The sequence below is a fragment of the Bemisia tabaci genome, chromosome 3, assembly GCF_918797505.1.
Source record: "Bemisia tabaci chromosome 3, PGI_BMITA_v3".
NCBI classification, from domain to species: Eukaryota; Metazoa; Arthropoda; class Insecta; order Hemiptera; family Aleyrodidae; genus Bemisia; species Bemisia tabaci.
Genome location: NC_092795.1, coordinates 40,632,469 through 40,660,389, shown reverse-complemented (window position 1 = coordinate 40,660,389; position 27,921 = coordinate 40,632,469). Strand labels below are relative to the sequence as shown.

General features: G+C 40.6%; 2 protein-coding genes across 5 annotated transcripts in view; one reads left to right on the top strand and one right to left on the bottom strand.

Annotated features, from left to right (window-relative positions):
• LOC109032359 (cathepsin B-like cysteine proteinase 4) overlaps nt 1–27,921 on the bottom strand; it is a 150,332-nt gene that overhangs the window by 26,080 nt on the left and 96,331 nt on the right. The gene's annotated exons all lie outside the window — the stretch shown is intronic.
• LOC109032357 (organic solute transporter alpha-like protein) overlaps nt 6,294–27,921 on the top strand; it is a 39,645-nt gene continuing 18,017 nt past the window's right edge. Inside the window, exons 1-3 of one of the 4 annotated variants that reach the window (XM_072298353.1) lie at nt 6,294–6,428; nt 7,190–7,485; nt 12,675–12,986. In XM_072298353.1, coding sequence (XP_072154454.1) covers nt 12,677–12,986 — 310 coding nt within the window. In that variant the 5' untranslated portion in view covers nt 6,294–6,428; nt 7,190–7,485; nt 12,675–12,676. Of the gene's footprint in view, nt 6,588–6,777; nt 6,955–7,189; nt 7,486–12,674; nt 12,987–27,921 lie in introns of those variants that run through there. The other 3 variants (XM_072298355.1, XM_072298354.1, XM_072298356.1) reach the window with 3 other exon arrangements.

The window sequence follows — 27,921 nt, the reverse complement described above, 5'->3', positions numbered from 1 at the left end:
TTAAAGTTTCCAAATTTTGTCCGACCTCTCCTATTGAATCGATATTTTTCGTCCAGGCAATGACAGTTTTGATCGACAGTATTTCAGTACTCCTCATCTCTGAATTTTGTCCTACTTAATAATATAATATTTCAGTGACACCTGTCACCAACAATAAGAAGCAGAATAATGTCTTGAACCAGGTTTTGATTATAATCTGATATTTTACAAAGCGATTCTAGCCAGATTATTTTTAGACGAAGAATACGAGTAAAAGTTAGATATCTTTGTCTTTTCAGTCAGAGGAAACCTGGTAATAGTAAAAGCAGGGACTCTTCTCATTTGAGCCAGGACAACTTGGCAAGGTCAAGAATTTTGTATCGCAGAGACTTCTAACTGTCATTTTTCAGCTGCATAATACCTGGCATAAGTTAAGAAGTTATTTCTTTTCAATCAGAGGACGTGAGTAAATCAGGGAATATTCGTCATTTGAGTGCGGAAGAGAAATGGAAAGTTTGTCAATCTAGTGAGGAAAAATCCGGGAAAATCAGGGATTATTATTTTTTTTTCCTATCAGTCAAGGAACACCTTGCTAAGTCTGAATTTTCTCGTCTGTAAGTACGGAAAAGCCAAAGAATTTCTGTCGTTTCAAGTCAGATTAAACCAGCGAAATTGCCAGTCCAATGCTAAATCCTCACTTGAGATCCAAGACGAAGTATCATCGGCCAACTAACATGACACCACCACCAAGTGAGGGGGAGGGGGGGGGGACTGTCAATGAGCCTAGTTTACGCGCAGACTAAGGGGGCACGGGCTACGGTCCTTGAGTACGAGCAAAACAATTGCGTCACCTGCAGTTATCCGGTGTACCATCCTTAATTAGAGCCTTATATTTTTAACGATCGTTATATCATAAGATATTCGACGGGCCCCCGGTGTTCGTGCACAAAACGAGGCAAATTCCCTCGGGGCCGCAGTATTGGGATATGTGAATCGTCGACCGCAGTATAATTGGATTGCATTTTGAGAAAGGAACCAAGTGCATTCCGATGTTGCTAGTATTGTGCAACTTACATTCCCTGCAGTAAAATTACTGAAACCTCGCAAAAAGTTAAATTTACTTTGATAATTATTATCGTGTTGAATTGATAGTTTCTTGGGAGTAAAGATAAATCTGGTTTATATGATCAGTTTATATTTGCAGTTTTCGGTTTTTTAAGGTAAAGAAAGTTGCACAATCTTAGTGACATTGGAATACTTGTGGTTTCTTTTTGCATAATGCAATCCAATTTATTGTAAAATGCAACACTGGAAAAAAAACACATTGGATCTAGAGTCGAGACTCCTAAAAACATCAACAAGAAAAAATACTCTTGATTCAATCGGATTTTTGCTTAAATCAAGAACCAAGCCTCTTAATTTAAGCGGATTTCGTTTTGATTCAAGCAAAAATCTGATTGAATCAAGGGTATTTTTTCTTGTCAATGTTTTCAAGAGTCTGGACTGTAGATCCAATGTGTTTTTATCCCCCGTGAATCCATTTTTTTTGTAAAATGCAATCCAATTTATTGTAAAATGGAATCCAATTTTTTTGTAAAATGCAATCCAATTTATAAAGTGCCTCGTTTTAATCAATTCAACGGTTTATGACGCTCTATTTGCAATAAAATAATAAATGTTCGTCGTTTAAAATAACTCCGTCAATGGAAGAAGTCGTTGGTGATGGTTGAAGGCAGGAGCAGATCCCGACATTTTGAACGGGGGAGACGGAAGGGGAGTCTGGCCTCCCTCAGAAAATGTTCGAAATTTTAAAACACCCACATAAGCGGTTTAAGTCAATTTCGTCATAAATAATTACCAAATACAGCATCCTTAATTCTTCTTTACTCCTTTCTTTCCTCCTTTTTTTGCGGGGGAGGGGGGAGGTAAACCACCTACGCTCCCCTCCCTCCATGAATTCGCCAAACTCGCATACAGTTTCTGTATGTAACGAAAGCAAAGATCAATAAAATTCAATATTGGCATGATTTTAAGATTCAAATTAGTAAATTTCTAATCTGTTTTAAAGGGAGATTTTTGAATACATTTTTCCGACACCTTTCCCCTTCCAAGAAATATTATAAAACCATTTCCCGACAAACGAATCTAATCAACGGGTTCCTGTCAGTATGCCCAACGAAGTCTTTGATTTCAGACTAGGATAAACAAACATCATCAATTTTTTTATCATGCATCACCATATCGCGAGCATGTTGTCGAGTACAAAAATACTGTGCCTTTAAACTAGGTTTAGAGCTCTAAATCGGAATGTTACCTGAAGTCGACATTCGAGCTCTCCATTTAAACATAGAGTGCTGTCACTTCATATCCCCTTCATGAATTCATGATACCACTATTGCGGCTCTCGAGGATACTATTTTGCCTATCCTAGAAATTGAAGGTGGAACACCGTCCTATCCCTCGCTTCGAATGCAAACACATTTATTGCGACTTCTATGAGTAGAGTATCGCACGGCAATCTACTGAGACGCGAATTGCGCGGATTTATAGCGACTCGGTGCTCGCGCGCCTGGAGCCAGCTGCCACCCGCCACCATCCCTAATCGAATTAGCGCCAGGTAATCTGATCTTTGTTCGTTCCCCAATTCCGGAAGGCGAAGGCGGAGGCAGCCGGCAATCGGAAGTGGCCCCGCGAAATATTTCGCCACTATGAATTATCACTATGAATATGCCTGCCATGTTGCCGGCTTGATCGTCTCCGAAATCGTCTCGCTCAAAATCATAACGAGGGTAAACTTGCAAAAAACGAGTATCACTTGGCGGTGTTTCAAAATCCACCCTCCCATTTTTATACACTGGAAAAAAAAGCACATTGGATCTAGAGTCTAGACTCTTAAAAACATCGACAAGAAAAAATACTCTTGATTCAATCGGATTTTAGCTTAAATCAAGAACCAAGCCTCTTAATTTGAGCGGATTTCCTTTTGCTTTAAGCAAAAATCTGATTGAATCAAGATTATTTTTTCTTGTCAATGTTTTCAAGAGTCTAGACTCTAGATCCAATGTGTTTTTTTTTTTACAGTGTATCAGAAAAGGATGAACCAATGCTATCGCCTGAAATTTTCCTTAAAATATCTTTTACACAGAGAAGCAAAATCACGGAATTTCTCAAGAGATGACGTTAAGTTTTTTCCACTTAGAAATGAAATTATGATAAGAAGACTCCAGCGTTTCACACCGAGGTCCGCGTTCTTGCAATTTCAAAAAATCTTGGCGGTGTTTCGAACCATCCTCACATTTTATTTTACGCCAACGGTGCTGCCTGAAATTTTCACAGAATATTCTTCACTCAACGAAGAATAATCATGGAAGTTTTCAAGAGATGACGTTGAGTTTTTTCCACTCAGAAAATAAATTATGATAAGAGCAGCGTCGCAAACCGAGGTACGCATTTTTGCAATTTCAATGTCGATAATCAGCAACGTGTCTCTAGAAAGTAAATGACTTGAAATCGCCCTCACGTAGGTAAATTGACTCTCGAATCAAGAATTAAATCGCTTGAATCGAGCAAGTTTCCCTCTGATAAAAACGACTTTTCTCATAATATTTCTTAGCATTTCTTCTTGAAAAATTGCAAAAATCTCTCATAGGTGGCAAATTTAAGAATATCTGCACAAATTTCATCTCCGAAAAAGTCACTTTTTCCGTGTGACATCCCTTTTTACCAAGATTTATAATTTAAAATTGAGAGATCACTGCACAGTATAATTGCAGCTCTCTCAGTTCCTTGCATACTCCAGTAGAAGCCGAGTGCTTCGCATCATATAAGAAGCTTAGAACGTAAGAGCCTCTCTTAAGTCTACCTAGAATGCGAGTAACTCGATTTTTATCAGGCACGTTAATTGCGAATCTTACTCTAAAATAATAATCAGACAATTCGCCTGTTTTGAAATCTCTATTTACATTCAGTCAAACTGGAATGCTATAATCCTTGTTCCCGGTCATAACTACTTTTGTTCTTCCAAGGAAACGATCTCTAACCAAGCAACTACTTTACCTATGCTGACTGCATAGTCGAAACCAGCTACTTTTGCAATTTGCTTTTTTTGATGTATGGATGTAGAGTTTCCATTGTTACAAATTTCATCCTCTAGCTTTACGTCTTCTTTAAGACTCACAATGGTTGCCTTTACTCTTTTCACTTGTAAATTTGAAATTAGCACCCAACATGGTTCCCGAATGAAATCCAGCTTGACCTTTTAGAAAAAGAGAGCGTGAATTTCGGCTGATGCTAATTGGTGAAGAAATGCGCGAATTAAATACATGAATCTCTTCCCTCCATTTTAAATATTTGTTTCGACCCTCCAGGTTACTTCTAAATGAAAAACATGTATTGTCAGGAATAAGAAGAAAGAGGGGTAAAATAGGGCCGTAGGGGGAGATCGCACCGGAAAACTCATGCAAAATCAAACTAGATTAGCATATTCCATAGCGGCAATAAACTTTCCAGAATGAATCACCTTTAAGAAGCGTGTTCTTAGTTGCTTTGAGGTATGAAATCCTGAAGCAGCTTCATGTGAAGAATGCATTTATTGTACGATTTAATTCATTTGCTTGCATAAGGACGTGAGTCCATTTTCATCAAAATCGCCGAAATGACTTTTGCAGATGGGCAATCGAGCTAACCTCGTATTAGAGAGAATAGACCGTCTTTCATTCACCTCCAACTAATTTTAATCGAATTTTCGGAGAAATTATCTAGTCAGACCGTTCTTACCGTACCACCAAAAATCTTAGAGTAAAATCTATATTACATCTCACACCGGAACCTATTTTGCGTTCGAAAAACTTGATTATGAGTGCGGAGCGGACCTGACTATTTTTTTGTCGGAAGATCGGAAGTTTTTGCGCCCCGAGGTGCATCCGGTGTCTGAAATTTTAACCCCTCGGAGATCTAAAATTTCTTTTGGTCAACTTGATCAAGGGTCCTTATTTTAGTTACCCCAAGGACTGCTAGCAATTAAATAGAATAAAGTTTCATAGTCTCAAAATTAGTTCGAATCAAATCAAATTCCCAAGCCGAGTTCCAGACTTCCTGGAAAAAAAATCTTAAGACTATACAGCTCAATAGGAAAAGGTACCCGTATTAAATTTTTAAGCCTGATACTATACTTGACTAGGAAAGCAAACCCTCGATTCAAAATAATCAAATCAAATTTTTAGTTCTTGGAGGTCGAATTGGATAGTTTTCTTAGAATTGCCCACATGTGTTTCACGCCGACGAGCGACCGCACTGTGTTAGGCACAATGCGTGAAGTATTCTTGCACTCTTGTAGGCGTTAATATGCTTTTTGCGCCGACAAGCGACCGCGGTATGTCAGGCGCAATGCGTGAAGTATTCATGCAGTCTCGCAGGCGCTAACATACGTTTGCTAAATTAGCTCTCGGTTTTTTGTCTTGTTGATTTCAGACGACCCGCCTGCAAGGCCCTTTGAACCCCATGTTTTTTAATTTCGAACTGTGAATCACGACCTGTATCAACCAATCAGCATCCACGCGCAAGTGGATCTTACCAATTCGAACGGGAGAAGTGGAAAGGGGGTTTGAGTGGACCTCCCACTGAAAATTTTCGAAATTTTAACGCATTTAATGAGCAGTTTGAGTCAATTTTGTATTGTATAATTACCAAATCTGAGGGTCCTTCCTCCTTTTTTCATTCCTTCCCTTTTTCTCACACCTTTTTTTCGGGCGAACGAGGAATACTGCCCCGCTAAGGAAAACCCCGAACGAACATTCAAGAGTTGCCAAATTTCCTCGAATAAAACTTGTATTTGTGAGGAAAGTTGTGCATAATTTTCTCAGAAATTTTCCGATATTTTAGATCCAGCCGCAAACAAAATCGTCTGAGAAAATTGGAAAAAAATATTCTCAGTTTTCCCGGTAAATTTGACTAGGTCGAAGGAAATCTGGCATCATCTGGAGGCTCATACGGCGTTTTTCCTTAACATACACGGCAGTATGGGCGCATGCTACCCCCTCCGCGCCCTCATGAATTCGCTTGTGTCCCCGCGGAAGAGAGAATTTCACGCGAGTTGAAATTTTGGAAACCGTCGCGTCGCGTCGTCCGTTATCCAGATCAAGTAGAAAATTCCTCCTGTGATAACCGAACGTTATCATCCGCAGCTTCCCGTAGTCCGCGGATTCATCGCGGTTGCATTTTTTTCTCCCGCGCAGATCTTTATCAATGATCCTCCTCCTCCCCTCCCCCACCCCCCACCCCCCCCCGGACAGGTCGCCTCTTTCCTTCCTCCCGTTTCACCGGTAGTGTCCACCTGTGCCAACAACTGGCGAAGCCGCGGCCAACAGTATTTGTTTACTTTCAGCCGCGGTCGCGTCCAGCTCCTTCGCGGCGACCCCTGTCCGGTCCGATCACTCGACTCTTTTTACCACGTAACCTACTGTGATATACTCAGAACTGGAGAGACATTTTAGCCCCGGTTTTGATTTTTCCGCGGTGTTTCATCCCCTTAAGATACATTTTATTTTTAAAATATATTAGATCTCTGGTTTATTATATTGAATTTGCGGGTTTTTATCTCGTTTCGTGTGGTGTGTGAAGTCACGTCGTGTTTTTTTGAGCTTAAAACGAAGTATCGACTTTGACGGCGAATTCACTGAATTGAAACGGATATTTTTAGTCGAGGCGGGAGTAGAAGCAAACAGGGCTCATAGAATTGCTTGAAAAACTTAATGTCAGCTGGCATAATTATCAGGGAACGGCTTAATTTGTTACCATTACACGTGTTTTTACACTTTATTTACATATTTACACGATTGTTGTTTATGTTTTTCTTTTTATTTCGGTGAACTGTATTTGGAAATGAATTCGAGTCATACGAATACATTTTTGCGTTTAAAATCAATCCTTGAACCCACGATGGATTCTTAATTTAGTCCGAATGAAAGTGGTCTCACGGTAGTTTCATTATCATACTAACGAATTGATGAGTATCACAAACTATGAAATACTAAGGCTCCAGTCAAAACCTGTAATATCTTCCTTAAATCCACATCACTAACATTTTTATCAATACAATTTCACAAAACCAACATTCCTCTTTAAAAGTCGCTTAAGTTTTATGAGCCCTCCTTGCATTCTACTATTATTTTTATGTTCGATTCGGTTATAACATATTAGACTTCATTTCCAGTTGTCAATATCCAACCGATTCGCATTACCTTTCCTGAAATCAGTGTATTTAAAATCGTTGCGACGCATAAAAAATAGGAGTTCAATTTCATGTCCCGGTCATTGTGAACTGAAACTGATATTGCATATCCATTAGAAAAGGGAGTGCGTGTATTTGTGCAATGGTATTTCCCAAATCTAAATTTTCAAGTAATTTTCCGACCGTTTTCGACAGTGGATTAAGCTTGACGCATAAAGTGTAAACTCACCCTGTGACCCGCGACTTCCAGAATTGACTTCCCGCTCTAACTTTGAAAGGTAATTTTGAACATTTGTAACAATTATGTAAGCCTTTTTCTTTACATCAAATAGTTACTCGTTTGTCACTAGTCAGAATCTCGATCATGGACTGATTTTGCTGACATAGAGACGAGGTACATACGTAAATGAAATACCGATTCAACCGAACGGTACTGAATCATCAAAAGTAGACACCCAGAGGAAGAGAGGGTTAGAGACTTTTTGCGGAGATGAGGGGATATCGCTACGGGATACCTTCACGGGGGGGGGGGGGGATGAACTCATGAATTTTCTTTATCTCTCGACAACCATTGTACATATGATTAATTCTTGATTATGAGTCCCAGGAGCGGACTGGGAGTAGAAAAATAACCGGCAACAATAACATCAACACGTTCTTGAATCAAGTGTTGCATCTGCACGGTTAGTGCAAAATGATGAAACATAATTAGGGTGTCATTTCAAAATAATAGTTAATTTCAGAGGGAATCTGGTAACTTCTTGAGTAGGCAAGGGGATACACAAAATATGAACGGAACAATATATACGCGAATAATCGCGCCAAACACGGTGCGGTCGGCGTGGCGTCAAACTCATGTCAGCGCCTGCAAGACCGCAGGAATACTTCGCGCATTGCGCCAAACGGTACGGTTGGTGTCCGACGCGTATTAGCGCCTAAAAGCCTGCGTGAATACTTCTCGCATTGCACCAAATGCAATGCGAGAGTTATTTTCGATAACTATTCGACTACGGGTATAGACACATTGCCGCTACCTGGATTGAAGGAACATTAGACTATGGAGATTGTTCGACTTTCAACCGCGTTCTCTTCCCTGGCTTGCGCGACGCTGAAATTGCAGCAAAACTAGGACCGTGCGTCATTTCTTTTGACGGTCGTCGCCCGGTTTTTACAGCAATTAAAGAAACAATTGAAAAAAGCTCAGAAATCTTATATGATACAGGTAGATTCGGCCCGGTTTTTACAGCAATTAAAGAAACAATTGAAAAAAGCTCAGAAATCTTATATGGTACAGGTAGATTCGGGGGAGGGGGGGCGTAGAGGGCGTACGCTCCTCCTTCTCCGTTCGCTCAAAAAAAAAGAAGGAAGAAGGAAACAAAAAGAACGAAAGAAAGAAGGAGGAAAGACTCTTAGATTTGGTAATTATTCATGACAAAAGTGGTTCAAACTGCATATTAGAGCTTTATAATTTTGGACATTTTCTTGGTGGGGGGGGGGGGGGGGAGCCTCTCGAACCATCCTTACGCCCCCGGTTCAAAATGTCTAGATCCGCCTAAGCCATACGGACGCACTCTTAAAGTACAGGTGAATTTTAATTCCAAAAGATGAATCATCTCACGTAAAGAATTCTTCGAGGATATCAAACTCGTATAAAGTCATTGAAAAATTTGAAAAGTCATGACAGTTTTTCAGCCTAGAAATGCAAAATCTTTGAATTATTTCTTTCTAGCGGAACACTTAATTAATCTCTACCGCACCCGTTGCCCTACCGACAAAAACCAGAACTTGTGCATTCAAATTATGTATCAAATTTTGGATAATTCTCTTTTTAAAGGAACTTTACGTCTAAATAATTTTTCAAATGCATTTTCATGCGGAATTATGAAAGAAATCATTGAAAAGATATGGGAAAGATAAGGGATTATTTAAATCAAAATCTTGCGATTCGTGGATAAGTCAGGAAATTTTATAACCAAAGAAAATCTATCGCCCTGTCTCTTCGCTTCAGAGATAAGTTGGCAGGTGCTCAAAAATTTGAAGGTCAGCTCCAGTTTTTTGGTTAGTGCGAATGCACTTGTACATCTAAAATGCATCAATGTCATCGAACTTTTCCTCGACCGTTGAATCAGTCGCGAATCTTTTTCAATTGCTTGAAAACGATGGTTTGTAGCGCGTAGGAGTTTCTTCTCGCCATCAGAAAGAGATCATTAAGTATTGTACAATTTATTGTCTCTCGGATAGCGGAAAAACAAATACGATGTAACTTTGTCACCGTACGTTTATTACATAATTTGCGGTTAGACTGATTGTGAGCAGATTCTTTCCAAGACTGACCGAAGCACCTGATTAGCGCTTAAAAATGAAGCGCACTGTTGGTCGATAAATATCTTGTAATTGAGAGGAAGATCGAACCAATGGTTTACGTTTGTGACCAGACCCATTGATAGTGATCGTATATTTTAAGAATGGGACATTCAGCCCTTACCTCCAGGTCACGACGAAGAAAATCATGAGAATTTTAACATTATGATTCCGCGGCTGAAAGATTCATCGATGTAAAGTTTGAAAATTTAAAAAAATCCTCTTTTAAAGAACAGATTGATCGAGTCCACAGGATCGTATTTAGACATTTTTTTATAGAGAAACTAGAGGATAAAATAAAACGACACAAAAGACTATTTTGACATCGTGTGACCCCAGAGATAACAAAAATAGACAAAGATTATTTACACAAACTGATTGCGGTGGACGCACGGGTCGTGGAGTTTTTTGCGAACGTGCATTAAAAATTCAGCATAAAGCTGAAAATCTCAATACAGAGATTACAAAGATTATGTGGAAGATCGTTGAAAGCTTACTTGCGTGCAGTTTTGAAAAGGAAAAGAAAAACATCAGAAACAAAAGAGAATATATAGGCTGAGAATTTCTGTATCCACCAACAAATTCTTTAGTTTCCTATTTTCTTCAATCCTTTTTGAGGGCTTAATTTCCTCTCCGCAGTTTCAGACGTCTGTTAAGTAACCGCAACTTTTTCCGAATGATGACTCCGCCAACAGAACCAGCCGATTGACTATCGGTATTTTCCCCTTTGAAGCCATGGTAAAGCATCGATTATTATGACGGTCGTTGCGAGCGCCCTGACAATCGATCTTTTTCTATAGGTTCGAATGGCGTATCATTCGATACATCGCAAAACATGCCACGCCGCTGGAACCAACGTGCTCAGTGGCGTGGCGTGCTTCGCAATATATCGATCGATCGGCCATTTAAACCTATGGGAAAGGATCGATAAACAGGGTGTTCGCAGCGAACCCCTTAATAATCGATTCTTTACCATGGGTTTAAATGGCATAACAATCGATACATCGCAATTCACGCCACACCACTGAGCGTTCTATAGACGCTACTAGTGCCACGTCAAAGAAAAGCGAGATATATATGTATCGATTTTTTCGCATTGGTAGCACTGAAAGAGGTTATGCCAACGTTATTGTTTGGATCCGATTCGATATAATGGAGAATCCCTATGATGACGTCGCCACTAATAGCGTCTATTTGTAAGAAGATCATGTAAACGAGCCCGGCGCGGCTCGTGAAGTCGATCTCACGATGGGAAAAGTCGATACCGTCCCCCGTCCATGGTTTCATCCAATGCAAACAATACGTAACGAGTAATCGCCGAACCCCGTAACTGCATTTCGTCTAGTCGCTTACGACATTGACATTTGCCAATGCTCAAGATCATTGCGAAGACCCGCAAATGCCCCGCTCTCATTATTGCACACGGGTTAAGGAGCGGACAAATCCGCTATTTCAGTGAGCCTCCGCACAGGCGGAACTTACCGGCAAAGCGGGGGAGGAGGGACCGCATTTACCCCTGCCGATCGGAGTAGACAGAGTGAGGCCATAGAGAAAAAAAAGGAGGTGTTTGCATTTCGGGGATCTTGGAATTTTTTGATGACTTGATGACGTAGGTGGGTACAGCGACGTCCCCTTCACGCTAAACGTCGCTGTACCCACCTACGTCATCAAGTCATCAAAAAATTCCAAGATGCCCGAAATGCAAACACCTCCTTTTTTTTCTCTATGGAGTGAGGCAAGCTCAGAGGCCAGGGTGTCTGCAAGTCCGGAAAGTCTGGAAATAGTCCCGATTTTTTTCAGGGGGTCCGGAAGTACTGAAAAAGTGCGGAAATTCCGCAAAATTTACGGAATTATTTTCATTTTTTTGTCATTTTTGTCTTCATTTGAGCGAGAAATTCAAATATTTTGAAATTTTTCGAATTTCGTCAAATGTAGGTACTTAAAAAGTACTGAATTTTTCTATTGAGAAGGTACTGAATTTTTTTGGAATGTACTGAAAAAGTACTGTAAAAGTACTGATTTTTGACCTGTAATAGTAGACATCCTGGAGGTCGTTTTTAGGCAAAAATATTAACCTCGAAACGATCAGAATTCTTTTCTTTCCTTTTTTTTTTCTAATTCAAGTAGCTCAAGCTCTTGAAAAGTCAGTAACTTAAACTCATCGAGTCCCGCACGAGAAAATCAAATTCAGTAACCAGCATTTCATAATAAACTTTCAACGATCGTTCTTGGAAAAGTTCCTTCCTCCGCAGAAAGGTTAATAGTGTGCGTCGAGCCCAAAAATTTCAAATATCGGTGCGTTTTTTCTGTGTCTGTTACTTTCCTCGTTTTACGCTGGGAAAATAAGTTTACGTCGAAAAATATCTTTTAGGAGGCTCACATAGGCGGATCCAGACATTTCAAACGGAGGGGTGCCTAGGGGACTGCTCCCAGAAAATGTTTGAAATTGTAAAGGATTCAACAAGCAGTTTCACTGTTTAAGTCAATTTTCTCATGTATAATCACAAAATCTACGCGTTCTTCCTTATTCTTTCTTCCGCTCCTTCCTTCTTTTTTCCCATCCTTTTTCTTCCGAAGGAAGGGGTAAGAAACCAAGAGTGTCACTACAGCGGCGGATGACTTCATAAACCGAATTTTTCAAATGCCAGAATCACACGCTGAATATGGGAGTCAACAGTCATCGCTCAACAGCTAAAATTTCGCAAATTCGAGTTATTTTCATCCATATGTGTATCAAATCTATTCGAATAGTTCAGACAAATCCGACATTATCCGATGGTCGTTGAGAATCGTTGCTGAATTTTGCACGACACGCGCGAAATTCAGGCATCGGGCCGATGACTTCCACATTCAAGCCACATTCAGCTCCCACATTCAGCGTGTGATTGCGGCAAAAGCGCGATATCTCTGTTAATATTGAACGTAGGAAGTTGCTGTTTGGACCGCTCTTTTTATCCATGACTGCTCTAAAAGAATTAAGCATTAAAAGACGATTCTATGAGCAGCGCACAGTTGCGCTGCAACCCATTTTGCAGCACCGCGACCGTGTCCAGTTCCCTTTAAAGCTTTTTAGACTGCCTTTGAACGAAAGCTCTTTCTGTTGCAGCGATGGAGGAGCCGACAACGGCGCCGTCCGAGGTGGAGACGACCCCGACCCCGCTCTCGATCCCCGACGTCATCCGGCTGCACCTCCGCAACTCCTCGCTGGACCCGCGGCTCAAGCTGGAAGTGGTCGACTCCCGGGAGATCCTGTCCAGGATCACCAACGACATCGTCCCGCAGGCGGTCGACCGGTACCTCTCGGCCCGCAACTACTACAACGTCACCTCCGCTCCCGTCCGCGACGCCGTCTCCCTCCCGCTCAACGAGACGCAGTGCGTCCGCAGTCACATCCCCGCCGTCGGAGAATATCTGGCCGGTGAGTCACGTTTTCTGCATACCGTGAACAGGGTGTCTACAAGTCCGGAATTTCCGGGAAGTACGGAAATAGTACTGATTTTTTAAGGGCGGTTCGGAATTACTGAAAAGTGCGGAATTCCGCAAGATGGCCCAGATTTTTTTCTATTTTTTTGTCATTTTTGTCGCGATTTGAGCGGAAAATTCAAATTTTTGAAATTTGCTGAATTTCGTTAATTGGAGCACTGGAAAAAAACACATTGGATCTGGAGTCCAGACTCTTAAAAACATCGACAAGAAAAAATACTCTTGATTCGATCAGATTTAAGCTTAAATCAAGAACCAAGCCTCTTAATTTTAGCTTAAATCTGATTGAATCAAGAGTCCTTTTTCTTTTCAACGTTTTCAAGAGTCTGGACTCTAGATCCAATGTGTTTTTTTTCCAGTGAGGCACTGGAAAAGTACTGATTTTTCTATTGAGGAAGCACTGAATTTCTCGGGAATGTACTGAAAAAGTACTGTAAAAGTACTGATTTTTGGCCAGTCTGTTTTATATGTAGTAGACACCTGTTGAATCAAAAGTCTTGCAACATTCCTGTAACCCTCTTCGCCACTGGGAAAAAGTCTCTTGGATCCGGGGTCCGGACTCTTCAAAAATTTGACGCACTGGAAAGAAAACTCCGGCCGTGGAAGCCGTATACTTACGGGGTCACTGAGAAAAAGCTATGGTTTATAAACCTATTAGTGGTAAATATGGAACACCTATAATAGTCGTAAATAAACTAATGATTCTCGGTCTGTGAACCATACTAAGGTCTCTGTACCTAATTAAGGTACAGAGACCATAACTAAGGTATATGTGCTATTATTATATGTAGAGGTACTACTATTAGTGGTGTTCCATATTTACCTCTAATAGGTTTATAAGCCATAGTTTTTTCTCAGTGATGTAGACATGACATACCGTCCGCGTTCCGGGCTCAGCGGTCAAAAGTTCGGGACGTAGCACCCGGAACTTTCGGCCTCTGAGCCTGGATTGGACTGTATGTCCATAAAGCACGTAATTTTTTCAGTGCAAGAAAATATACCATTGATTCAATCGAATTTCGACCTAAATCATAAGAAAATCCGCTTAAACTAAGAGGCATTGCTTTCGATTTGAATCATGATTATTTTTTTTGCCCATTTTCAGGGTGGTCCCCTGAAAATTTTGGGGGAGCCCGTAAGTCGTTTTCTTTGACCTGAGCGCTTTCACAAAATTTCAGGTCTCTGTCTCAGGTTCTTCAAAAGTTACAAGGATGATGCCTCTTGCTAGTGGCACAGGACTTTTGTATCACCCTGTATAAACTCATTTTGTGAAGGGATCCAAAGCGAGACTCGGACAAATCCAGTCAATGCGGGCATTGGAAATTTATGATTCCTATCATTACTTCAGTCGTACCATTTGTTTCACACTTCCATCCGCCAAGAATCTTAAAAGCCATTCGCTTATCTTGTAAAGAGAAAGATTGGCAAAGAATCCAAGAAACCGGTACCTGGTGGCGTGCTTCCTAGTAATGCCTTTCTACAAAGTGAAGAACACAAACCGCGCACAGTCGCCCAAGTTTTCGGTTGATCCCGGCGAATCCCCGTATTTCCATCGTTTTTCCTACCCAATTCAACGTGAGATGTACTGAACTCAACACAGTTTGAGTAGGTTTGTGTTTCACTGTATGTATAAACTGGGCGTATTTCTGCCTAACAGAACTAGGTGCTCTATGACATGAGCCCTGTTATACATATATTCTTATGAGTCTCGGAGCTCATGTCTTAGTGCACATAGTTCCGTTTGGCAGAAATACGTTCAACTGAAAGTAACACTAAAATACGAATATTTTCCCCGAAGTAGAGATGAGCGCGCAGGAAAAAAAGATTACGAGGTTGTTGGATGATACGAACGTTTCCAATTAATTTTGGTAGTACCCCAATTAATTGTCGTATAATTTTATTTAATGAATTTAAATTGATTTCAAATGCTTCGACTTGACACTACTTTAATCATTTACCCTTCCATCGTATTATTTGGACCGGGGTTAAGGCCGTATGAACATTCGAGAATTTCCAAATTGCCCTCCATAAAATGTTCATTTTTGAGGAAAGCTATGAATATTTTTCCTTTAAATTTTCAGAACCTTTAGGTAAAATTGTGAACTAAATTATCTAAAAAAATTGGGAGGAAAATTTTTATAAGCTTATCAGGAAATTTGTGATTTAGAAATGGAAATTTGGCAACGCCTGAAGGTTCATACGGCGTTTTTCCTTAGCATGGCAGTATCGAGGAATCCTCGTTCCTGAAAAGAAGGTTATAGGGTGAAAGCGGCTTGGTGGCTGCAGTGAGTGCATTTATCTATGCAAGAGGAGCATTGGAGCAAGGATAAAGATGTTATCAGGCTGAAAGTGTGGGTTTTGTTCTAAGGCGACGCCCGTGAGCGGCTCGTTATTAAATTTCCCGGCCTTAATGACCCCAAGTGGAAAACGGCGCTAACGACGGGAAAATTAATCACCGTTGCGTCATCGTCATCCGTTGCGGTCAACGCTCCGATCGGAGGAGGGAAGCAGGCGGCACGGGGGACACGGGACACGGGGACACCACTCCATCGAAGATGAGAGCGTTTTTACGCTCCGCTCCAACTGCACATTGATTCTCGTCCATATCGAAAATAATTCTCCATTTTGTATGTTTACCATGCTCCGCTCCTCAAAAGTCCTACAGGGTGTCTAGCATCAGGATTTTCCCGGTTTTCCCGATTCTATCAGGATTTGAGGTCAATCAGGATTTAATTCCGATTTCATCAGGATTTGAGGAAAAATCGGTCGGAAAACCAGGATTTGAGAAAAGTCGTCCGTCCGCTTATTTTCCGTTATAAATAACCGTTATCCGTCCGTTAATTTTTCTCCGCAAAAAATCAGGATTTGATCAGGATTCGGAAAAATTATGAAATTAGGATTAAGCAGTCAAAAATCAGGAAAAATCAGGATTTCCCTAAATGAAAAAAAACTAGACACCCTGTTCCAGTAGCAGTGGCTGCTCAAGTGTTCAAACTGAAAAAAATGGAATAACAAGCAAAGAGAATTACTTACACAGGGTCGCGATAGTTGGAAGAATTAATAGCTTTAAAAGTCAGTATAATCGGGGATAATTAGGTCTATAATTGTAAGGTCAAGGAATTCATTCCTTTGGAAATTTCTGTTAACTTAAAACTGTGCTCACGCCATGTTCACATTTCTATAAATAATCAGGAGACGATCAGGGAAAAGTCAGGGATTTTATGCGAAATGAATTAGGGATTTTCCCATGAAAGTTGCGGAAAAGTCAGTGAATTTTAATCTTTGTCACCAACCCACGCGTTTGTAAGAGGCTGAATTTGTACTGCCTTATTATTTAGGGGGTCTGAATTCTAAGCAGGAACTGATGTAGAAAAAAGTATGTCTACAAAGTGCAACTCCATCGAAAATAATATGTTTATCCGTCCGTACATGACAAACTGGATCATTTTAAGAGGAGAACAAACAGGTTCCGACCATACAGATTCATCGGCATAATTTATGGAGCAAATCCAATTAATGAAGATACTATTTAATCTGTGCCGAATCGCTGCTAGTTTATGTAGTTGGTCAAGGTACCGTCAAATAGCTAATGGTTCAATCACTCGTTCTCATCTTACAGTATCCCTCCATCTTCGTTGCTTCCGTGCAGTCTGTAGCTCTAAGTCTTTCCTCCCGGCTAGTTAGCTGCAGCACGGAGATTGAGTGATCCATGTGTCATTAAAGTCCATTAGAATGTCACGTAGCACAATAAATAAAAATATTACTCATAATTAGTGCGGAAATAATGCTAAGAAATGTTAAATCCACGACGATCTCATGCTTGTATTTTAAAAGAAACTCCTCACTGGAAAAAAACACATTGGATCTAGGGTCCAGACTCTTAAAAACATCGACAAGAAAAAGTACTCTTGATCCAATCAGAATCTACCTTAAATCACGAACCAAGCCTCTTAATTTAAGCGGATTTCCTTTTGATTCAAGCAAAAATCCGATTGAATCAAGGGTATTTGTTCTTGTCAATGTTTTCAAGAGTCTGGACTCTAGATCTAATGTGTTTTTTTTCCAGTGCCATCAATGTTTTATTCGCTTGGTTTTTTATCAATTCCGAATCAAAGTTCCAGGAAAATCCCTGGAAAATGTGTCTCGGACTCGAAGTCCAGACTCTTAAAACATCATTGGACTTGGTCGCGCGAATTTGTAGCTAACGACCTCGCGCGACCAACGCAACGTCGCGCCGCCCTTATCACGTGAAAACGTGGCTAAAGGCCCAGATACACACGGCGATTAATCGCCGCGATTGAAAGACGAAAGCCAATGGAGAACCTTGATTTCGATGTATCGACGTCAATGGATCGAAATCAAGGCTCTCCATTGGCTTTCGTCTCTCTAATCGCCGTGTGTATTTAGGCCTTTAAACGTTCTGCGCCGCGGGGCTTGCGTGAAAAACCGATGGACGCGTTCGCGGCTGACGCGTGCCGCACGCACCGGAAAATCGGGTTGCATCACGGCAACTGCGGCACGCGGCATACGTAATAATGCGCCATGCATGCGACCATCGTGCGAGACTCACAATTGAGAAATTCTGCTCTCGGAGATGCACTGTTTAACAAGATGCAAAAGCGGATGGATGCAGCAGAGTAAACTGATTTTGAAAGCACCGAGCCGTCCAGGCCGTTCTTGGATTCGTGCACGAACGCCGGCAAAGAAACTGTTTCCCGAGATCACGGATCATGTTTTGAAAGATTGGGGTGTAGGGGAGGGGGGGGGGTTTAGGAAGCTGCAGGGAATTCTATTTATATTTATACTTATTCACTTGCTGGTTAACCAATGTTTACGTCATCATGAATATGGCGAAGGCAATTAGTCAAATCAAGCATTTTATCGAATGCCTAGGCCGGTAGTCAAATTTTGACAGTTTACGAAATTCTGTAAAATCATGGCGAGGCGTTCACGGATTTTCAATATTTTGGGAAAAATAACTCTTCAAAACCGCGAACTCTCCTTGTTACTTCCTTTTTACATGCCTTTAGAGCATTTAAATTTTAAAATTTTAAAAAATTCCATGCTTTATGACGTGCTGAAATTTCACTAAAGAAAATTGTACGAGTAAAACAATAAAATCTCGTATATAATATCTACATTTCTCATTAATGAAGTTATTATCATAGCAGGCTTCTTCTATTTGCTAGATCCATTGTAAGCGATGTACCTCTCAGGTACCTTTTCATAACACCCTTCCTTCAAACCCTAACCTTGAACTTGTTTTCGCATGGAAGTCCAAAGTAAGCAGAACGTCCATTATTTTCAAGGGCGGTGATAAATGTCACTGCAGTTTTAATTGCCTTGCGTCAACTCAATGCAACCTGTTGCAATGGGTAAACAACACAACATTTTGCAGCATTACCAACAGAGCCAAGACGAACTTCCTAAGTTTTCCTTTATTGTCGTGATCGCTTTTTTTCTTAAATTTATTTTCGCAATACGAATGAAGCTACGCAAGCGAATACACTCGGTAGTCCGATAAAGTGTTTTCCCTTCCACGAAAACGTCAATATTATCCCCGTTGACCCCCGGAGTGCCCAGCAGCGGGTCGGTAACGAAGCGTATTCGGTTACGCCGCGCCGCACGGAGGGCCAGAAGCCGAGTTTAGCCGGACGAAAGTCCTCATAAGCGCCTGAACTTGCTAATATGAGAGAATGCATGTTCCAATGGGTAATTTGGGTCTCTGAATCCATATTTTAAGTTTCTTTTAAGAAATTTTGAAGTTTTTGATGAGAATTATTCAGAAAAATTGCTTTATCAACTGGTAATCAATAGCCATTTTTCACTTAGGTCTTCAGAGGCACCTGAGTTTGTTTTGTGTGCAAAAATTGGTTTCTGAGGGTTGTTTTGGTGAGTGAACTAAAATGTTGCTTTCTTTGTTCAACATTTTTAAGTTTAAAATTCAAAAAAATTGAAAAATGAAGATTTATCTATGGGTAATATATGGGAATATATGTCGCGTATTTTTCAGCGGAATTAGCATTGAATCTTAACTCGCCCAACGAAAATATTCATTGCTCAGAAAATTGCGAAAAATTGCAAGTAAACCGAAAAAATTCTCAAATATCAGAGTATGTTCTTACACAAAATTGACCATTTCAACCGTCCAGACATGTCCAGAAAATTCAGGAGTCGTCTGCATGTCGCGTATTTTTCAGTGGAATTAGCATTGAATCTTAACTCGCCCAACGGAAATATTCATTGCTCAGAAAATTGCGAAAAATTGCAAGTAAACCGAAGAAATTCTCAAATATCAGAGTATGTTCTTACACAAAATTGACCATTTGAACCGTCCAGACATGTCCAGAAAATTCAGGAGTCGTCTGCATGTCGCGTATTTTTTGGCGAAATCAATGAAAATATTGCTCGAAGGATGCACTTCCTTTGCCGGTTTGAAGATAGAAGGGCAAAGCCAGAATAGAACATTAAATTAAAAAAATTCATGCAGAATCACTTATATTTTAACCCCAAAAATCGGGCCGAAATTGTTTGGACATCTAGAATAACAATAGATTAGCACAAGATATATCGTCATTATACGGCATGCTTGAAATTTGGCAACACTGCCTTTCATCCATATGAACACGTATACGATATAATAGATATATATTGGAAACCTCAACCTAGAATCGATTTCCGTTAGTGTATTTACATTGAGAAAAAGCATTGTTGCCAACATGTAAGAATCGCCAATGCCTGACACGTGAGTGATCTAATATGAGAAATTAGCAGAAAATCCTCGATCTTGCGTCAGAAAAAAATTCATAACTCACGGAATAGCAAGAAGTAGCAAATGAACCAATAAAAATTTAGATGTTTAGGATATACTGAGCCACATGGTAGAGGTCTGAAACTGTACAGATCTGTACAAAAAATTGCAGACCACTTTAAACCTAAAAATTGTGATATTTTCCTACCCAGTTTTTAATTGTGTTTACCAGACCATATAATGCACAAAATTGATATAAATATCTTAAAGTAAAGTGAAAACATGTTAACCTTGCCTGATAAAACACTCGCCATGTTGGGAAACACTAGAAAGTTTGTGGAACATAACTATTTGGATGAGCGTCGAATCAAGCTAGCATAGAGGATAAATAAACCCACCATTCGCGCTCGGGAAAATCTTGGCATTGCAGTCTTATTAGTGATAAGACCCCCAAACCTAGTGATATACAGATACTCCATGATATACCTCATCGCTCAGTGGTGTCTATTTTGGAATTTTCCGGACAAGCCAAAATGGACTTTTGTCCAGCTAAATTCGATTCCTGGCCCTCTGTGCGCCGCGGCGGTTGCGTCACGCGCCGGGTTACGTGGGTGCCGGGTGTCGTTATGCCTCTCCGCCTCCCTTCGTCTACGAGCTGGAGGTTCCGCCGCCTCGATTTGGCTTTTTTTTACATGGAAAACTGGGAATTCTCCATGTGCTGGACATTGACTCGGTCCGCACGAGTGTGGAAATTACTCAGGTCTGCGCCGAAAAGAAAAAAAAAAACTCAGGGCACCAAGGGCAGTAATCCATATGGACCTAGACGAGAGACACGGGTTGTCAGACATATGTCTCATAGCAACGTAGGTATAGACTATAACTATATCATTCTCACCTATTTCAACTCGTCGCGCGAGTATTTTTTCCCGGGGTTTTCTTTCTTTTTTGAACATAGAAGTCAAAATTTACATAGGAAAAAAAAACATCATTTTTCAGACCAAATTCAATCAAAAAATATAAAGGAAGCTTGCCCGCAGTTGATACTACCATACATGTTGATCTTTATGTAAAACGCACAACACAACGCAATTATGTTTTTTTTTGGTTTTTTTTTTAAACTATAGCAACTAGCAACATGCAAAACGTTACAATCTCTTACGCGATAATGACAAGTACAGCCATCGATTTGCGCGTTGCCTTGCAAGTTCAATTCAGTTCGGATAAAGCTCAGTTGACATTTTCGTCGGGAAACGTTACTGATCACAGAAATACTGTTATACAGTGGTCATGCAGGTGAAAATCCAGTTTAGACCCAAAAATCTTCAGAGACCCGCAAAATTTGGCATGGAAAGTGCTCCCCCGCGATTGCACAACGTGCACTTATATGACGAGGGCTCGCAAATTATGGCCTCTCGAGTGGAGCAAATGATCTCGTCCGAAACCGATTCTGACGCAAATGGTCCGCCAGGCGGCCGAAATATTTGGACAGCTTGAGCTGAAGGTCTCTAGTGTATTTTGACATGAGTTCCATTAATTTTGAATTCCAGAGTAACTACAGGCTCGTGGCAAAGTAAATTAGTCAAAAAAGCATGTTTTCGCTAAACTCGCGCTCATCTTGAACCGCATCAATTAATTATTTTAAAAAACACGAGGATTCGAAGGAAAAGGTACTCTCGATCAGTTATCATGGTTGACATAAGCGGTTAGTGTAACACTATTTCTCGGTCAGGAGGAGAAAGAGAGATATTTTGTGAACATATTTTGAACAAGGTTTATAAATAAGGTATTATTTATGCGCAAGAAGCAATTTTTGAATTAAAAGCGCAAGCAAATTTTAAATTTACTGTCCACTGATATTTTCTGTTCATCCTTTTTTATTGCTCTTGAGAACCACGAAACACAACTAATCAACCAATCAACTAACCAGCTGATCAATAAGTATTTTTGATTTAAATTAAAAACTTCTAAACCGTTCAAGAACTTTATTGCATCGCGTTAAAATTGCAATTGATTATACACTTTAGCTCCCATGAACGATGGAGAGGGAGGGGGAGAGAGAGAGAGAGAGAGTGAGGGAAAGCAGTTGGTTCGTATAGCCAAGATTCAAGATGTGTGTCATCTTGAAATCACTACTTCATACTCCTTACAAACGGAACTCTTTGTACTTCGACATTGAACTTAATTTGCAAGTCCAGCGACCGTTCTTGCTACGTGTTGTGTACACACCTCGCCTATGGAGGTCGGTAGTCCCAAGAGCAAACCAACTGATTTTGCTGTTCAGATTTTACGTAAAAACGCAGTTTTCCCAAAAGAATTCTCGATATCTCGGTCTTTAAGAAATGAAATTTTTTATCTTTTATATGGTAAAATAGCTCTTCCAAACAGGCAATGTGACTTAATAAGAATAAGCTAGGCTGCCCATTTTGAACAGACTGTCAAGCAAGAACAGCCGTGCAAGATCCAGCCATTACAGCGGAAGGCAAAGTGATCGACAAAGATTATAAGACATAGGGAATACGATGCGATCCTATTGGTTGAAACAAGTGATTGCTTTGGACAAAGGGGTCAGAAATAGATTAACTAACGGCATCCCACGAGGGACCCTCTCGTTAGTCCATAATTTGTCCCCTTTGTCTATAACAACCAATCGTCTCCACCAATAAGATCTCTTCGCGTCCCTTTTGTCTTCCATGTCTATAGCTTTGTCTATCAAGTTCAATAATCAGTTCGCTGTGCATGGTTCCCGTGCACTCATTGGCGTAGTTGCCAGATTGCTGAAAAGTAACATTACTCTTATATCCATAAGAATCGATTTAAAAATTGCTGATCTGCAGCACAATTTGGCAACCATGCTCATTGGTCACATCGTCGACCCTCTGACGTAAGCGCGTATCCCAATATCTACATGAGCCCCGTTCTATATATGAACCCACGCTCCCCGGGGCTCATGCAAATATCAAGATGCGCTCTTACACTGACTAAAAAAGTTACGGGCTATATAGACATACCGTCCGTTCCGGGCTCATAGGCCAAAAATTCCGGGTGCTGTAGCCGTAGCCTCGATTGCTCCGGGAGTTACGCCCAGATTTTTCGGCCTGTGAGCCCGGAACGCATCCGGTATTTCAATATAGCCCGTAAGTACAGCTTTCACGGCCGGAGCTTTTTTTTCAGTGACGTCAGAGGAACGGCGATATGTAAAGTGGTTGTCTAGCTTTTTGAAAGAAACCATTTCGAAACAGCATCAAAGTTTTGCGCATTGCGTGTCCGAGCCGCTGTCAACCGGCGCGCGATCTTCACGAATGAATGGCAATTTTGAAAGATGTGGCAACGTCGGAATCAATAATTGGCCTGCACCGTACTTTCACTAAGAGCGGCTCATTCCTTCATATTAAAAGTAATATAACCTTGCAAAAACTTCGCCCGCCGAGCAGTCTCGCCGATCTCAACGTTCCGCGTCTGCATTATGGAAAATGCGGGAATATGAGTCACACCTCAGGATTCAGGACGAGGCTAATGATCTGCGAATTTTCGCAAACCTAGATTTCTTCGTCCACCAGACCGAGTATCCTGCGATAGGACTCGAACTCACAATCAACCAGTTATAATTCGCCAATTCTGATAGAAGAGGTAAGAATTGTATGAATAGGAGTAGAAATTTGAACCGGGAAGAGCAGATGAAGTATCCATTAGTTATGATCCTTAACTGTAAACGTTATTAAATTATGACTCGCTTCTTGTTGGTTCCTCGAGGGACAGCATGGATTCGATCGACATGAAGCGATCGAAAAATGAAAACGTGAATCGATCGACAAATTATCAAAAAAGATTCGATTGATCTAAAAGTTAATACGTGAACCGATCGACGTGATTCGGTCGACAAAAGTCGATCGATTCGCGGGTTTTGATTCACGTGTTCGTCGATCGATTCACGGACTTGTCGATCGATTTAAGGGGTTTGTCGATCGATTCACGAGTTTGTCAATCGATTCACGGGTTTTTCGATCGATTCACAGGTTTGTCGATCGATTCACGGTTGTCGATCCAATCGGTGTCGATCCAACCGGTTCATACGTTTTACCTTTTTGATCGATTCATGTCGATCGTCACTCGAATCAGTGTCGATCGATCCACATTTCTCGATCGATTTACGTCGATCAAATCGACACCAGGTTTTTAATACTTTGTCGATCGATTTATGTTTCATTTTTCAATCGCTTCATGTCGGTCGCATCCATACCCTCCACTCAGATGCTTCGCGTCGAATTAAAAACTTTTTAATGGTCAGTTTACGAAATGTATGAACTTCTGACAAAAATTTAGAAATTAATAAAGAAAAATATTAAAAACTAACCCGAAATAAATCACAACCGCAACTGACACAGTCAATGTTAGAATATACCAAGCTTGTCAGTGTTTTTATTTTCAGTCAGAAATTTTCTTTCCACTAACACGAAATAAAAAGCGTGCGGTCAAATGGACATATTTCTGCCAAACGGAACTATTTTCATTGAGACATGAGCCCTGAGACTCATAAGAATATATGCATAACAGGGCTCGCGTCATAATGCACATAGTTCCGTTTGACAGAAGTAAGTTCAAGTGTAGAATTTTCCCATCGTATCGACGGGAACACGGATTGTATAACAGACTAAATCACTTCGCAACGATTCGTTTTCACGGATGGACGGACATTCCAACTGCAGTAATACTGACCAGATGGAAAAAATGGCGGGGGAGGCATTAAAACTTGTTGCAATTGTACCTAATTACTCTCGGGGAATTGATACTGTCTCGTAGACAGAATGCGTACAGCCACGTGCTGGTCAAGACTGCTTTATTTTTCAGTGCTCTCCCGAACTAGAAGCCTCCTAGGTCACGTGAAAAAAGATGGGAATTTTACGCGCCTTGTGGTTAGCGCATCTCGCGTTTTACTCGGAGACAGTGTTCATCTTTAATCATGAGTCATTCAAATCCTTAAGACACAATTCGCTGGGATTCTCGAGCATGAGAAATTTGTAATTAAAAACTTCGGAAGAATCTCCAGTTTAAAAGTTCGATTTTTTACTTTCTCGCTCCCATAGGGTAGAGAGGAAGTATTGTCATCCTCCAAAAAAAAAAAAAAAAAAAAGTTGAAATTTCATCATTTCTAGACGTTTTAAGGTCCCAGGAGTAAAAATAACCATACTTGAAAAAATGTGTGTCCGTCCGTGTGGCGTCCCCCAAATCTGTCTACAGCGATATCTCAGAATCTATCTGTTCGATTTCATTCAAAATTGGCACAGGACACCATATCTATGGTCTCCTTATGCACGTCCAACGATTTTGAGGTACGCTAAAATTTGGGGGGGCTACGCTCAATTGTCCATTTTTAGCAAAATCACACGGAAAGCTCATTTTGAAAGACTGTAAATTTTGAAAAATGTCTTTAATTCTTTAACAATGGGCATCAAGCACATCACCTGGGTCATTAATTTAAGTTCCAAAAAGATCTTTGGACTAAACTCAAAATTCAAGAGATTACGAGGCCCAAAAGTAGGCACTTTGCTCCGCGAAACAGCTCATTTTCAAGGACTGTAAATTTTAAAAAAATAAAAAAAATAAAAAAAAATGCCTTCAATTCTTCAAAAGTTGGCATAAGAGCACCACCTGGTTCATTAATTTAAGTTCCTACGAGGTCTTTGGACTAAACTAAAAATTGAAGGGTTACGCGTCATATAGCGAGGAGAGCACTTCGGTCACACGGAGAGCTCATGGACTGTAGATTTTGAAAAAATGCCTTTAATTCTTTGAAAGTTGGCTCAAAAGCACCATCTGAGTCATTAATTTAAGTTCCTAAAGGATTCATGGACTAATCTCATAATTGCAGAGGGGCCGATAGGAAACGCTCAATTCTCTGATAAATGAGTCGGAGCGCTTCTAGATAATAGCAGCAAACGCTTTGAGTCAGGTGAAACCTAGGAATTCAAATGCATTATATAATGCATCATATACTATTTCCAAAATTACTCCGTAGGTAATCACAAAGCAAAATTAGACAACTAATTAGATACATACTCACATTACAAAGGTACTATGAATCATCAAGCTAACGCCAAGAACTGACACTTAGATCTTTATTAAAAACTAATATGTTTGTTGTTAATGAATTTAGAATCCCGGCAGATTCCATCTTTTGCGGTTCCTTTTTACGAGGTACTAAGCACAAATATAATGTAATAATTCGGCACAAATATAACTGATTTAATGCTTGTTAATGAAGGAGGTTATAATAGTTATAACGTGACGTTTGTTGACTTGTCTCTGGTTGACGTTTGTCGATGGCGCTCTCTATTGTTTTCGCTTTAAGTTACGGGGATACGCGGTAAGGAGATGGCGCTCCTGGCGGGCGTGTCGTGAACCTTCCAGCAGGTAGATTCGCCCGCCAAATTTAAAATTTGGGAGATGCTAAGCGAAAACCGTTTAGTTTTAAGACTATTTGAACATCGAATAGTCATTCTACCCATTCAAGTAGATATTTGATGGCTTTTGACCGTGCTTAAGGAGAGATTATAATATAAAATCGTATCTGAAGTATGATGTCAATGAATCTAATGGATCCTAATGAATCGTAGAAAAGCTAAGATTTTTACGGATCGCCATCTTTGACAGGAGACTTAGTTAATCAATTACATATTTAATTGAAGATGCCTCATAAAATCAACAAGTCGAGTCCGAATATATGAATTCACCACATATCGCGAAGACATTTACAATGAAGTTCAATGGTTTGAATAAAAATTTCATAACTATTATCCTGTGATCAAAATTCCAATCAAACTTTATGATTTTGTAAAATTGGCAGTATTTTTCTAAATATTCCAGTAAAAGTGTCTATGCCGGCGCGAAGCGCCGGCTCGAGCGAGAAAGTCCCGTGCGGTCCCCGCACCAATTTGCTAAGCGGATGGGGGGGCGAAGCCCCCCAAATGCCGGCGCGTAGCGCCGGTACGCGGCGCGAAGCGCCGCGCATAAATTGGCCGGAGGCCAATTTTTTTAAGCATTCGTGCACTTTTTTAAGGTTGCAAACATGAGTGCCACCGGATGCCCGAGTTAAGGAGATTCATACTGCCATGCTAAGGAAAAACGCCGTATGAACATTCGAGAGTTGCCAAATTTCCCTCGATAAAATGTTTGTTTTTTAGGGAAGTTGTGAATATTTTTCCTTTATATTTTCAGAATCTTTAGGTAAAATTGGGAACTTATTATCTGAAAAATTGGGCGGAGAATGTTCGTAAATTTACCAGAAAATTTGCATTTTATCAAAGGAAATTTGGCAACGCCTGAAGGTTCATACGGCGTTTTTCCTTAGCACGGCAACGTAGAGCCCCGAACGATCCATCCCATGTGACGAGTGTCCCAGCCTTTCATTTTTAACACCACAATTTTACGGAGGGAAGTTCTACGTTCGCACGTCAGTGTCTTATAGGCTATTAGAATAGTGGCGCTTTGAACGAAACATTTTAAAAGACCGGCATTAGATTAGCTGAACGAAAACGAAACTCTTAAGACGACGCGGGAGACATCGCGCCTTCATTCCGCGAAGTGTGTTGAGGAAAATCATTCAAGCTTTATAAGCCATGAAGTAAAGGGAAAAGCACAATCTTCACGAAGTGAAATTCAAAAGCGTGTTTCTACCGGATAAATGAATATCGACGGTGTAACTACCAGACCACGTCAGGGGTGTCAGGGCCGGGTTTACCTACTCGCCGCCCATGGGCCGCTTGTATTTTGCCGCCCCCTTCTCATTCGTTTAGAAACATCAATAAAAACCATCAAGTAAACGTGCCGGAGGGGGAGGGGTGTATAAGGCGCGTTTACTCGTGTTGGACACATTTTTTGAGAAAGCCCTGTCAACACTATTAGCAAAAGTTCATGGAACTTTGGGCGAAAGTTAAGTTCTGTAAACCTATCTCTGTGTGGTCAAAGCCTTCCATTTATCAGAAATGAACGAACAAATTATGAAAGAACAAACATAAATGCGGTTTAATAATTTTAACTTCCGCCGGTGCGTCGCGCTGGCCACACTGCGCAATGCTTGAAGTATTCCTACAGTCTTGTAGGCGCCATGCGTTTCACGCTGACC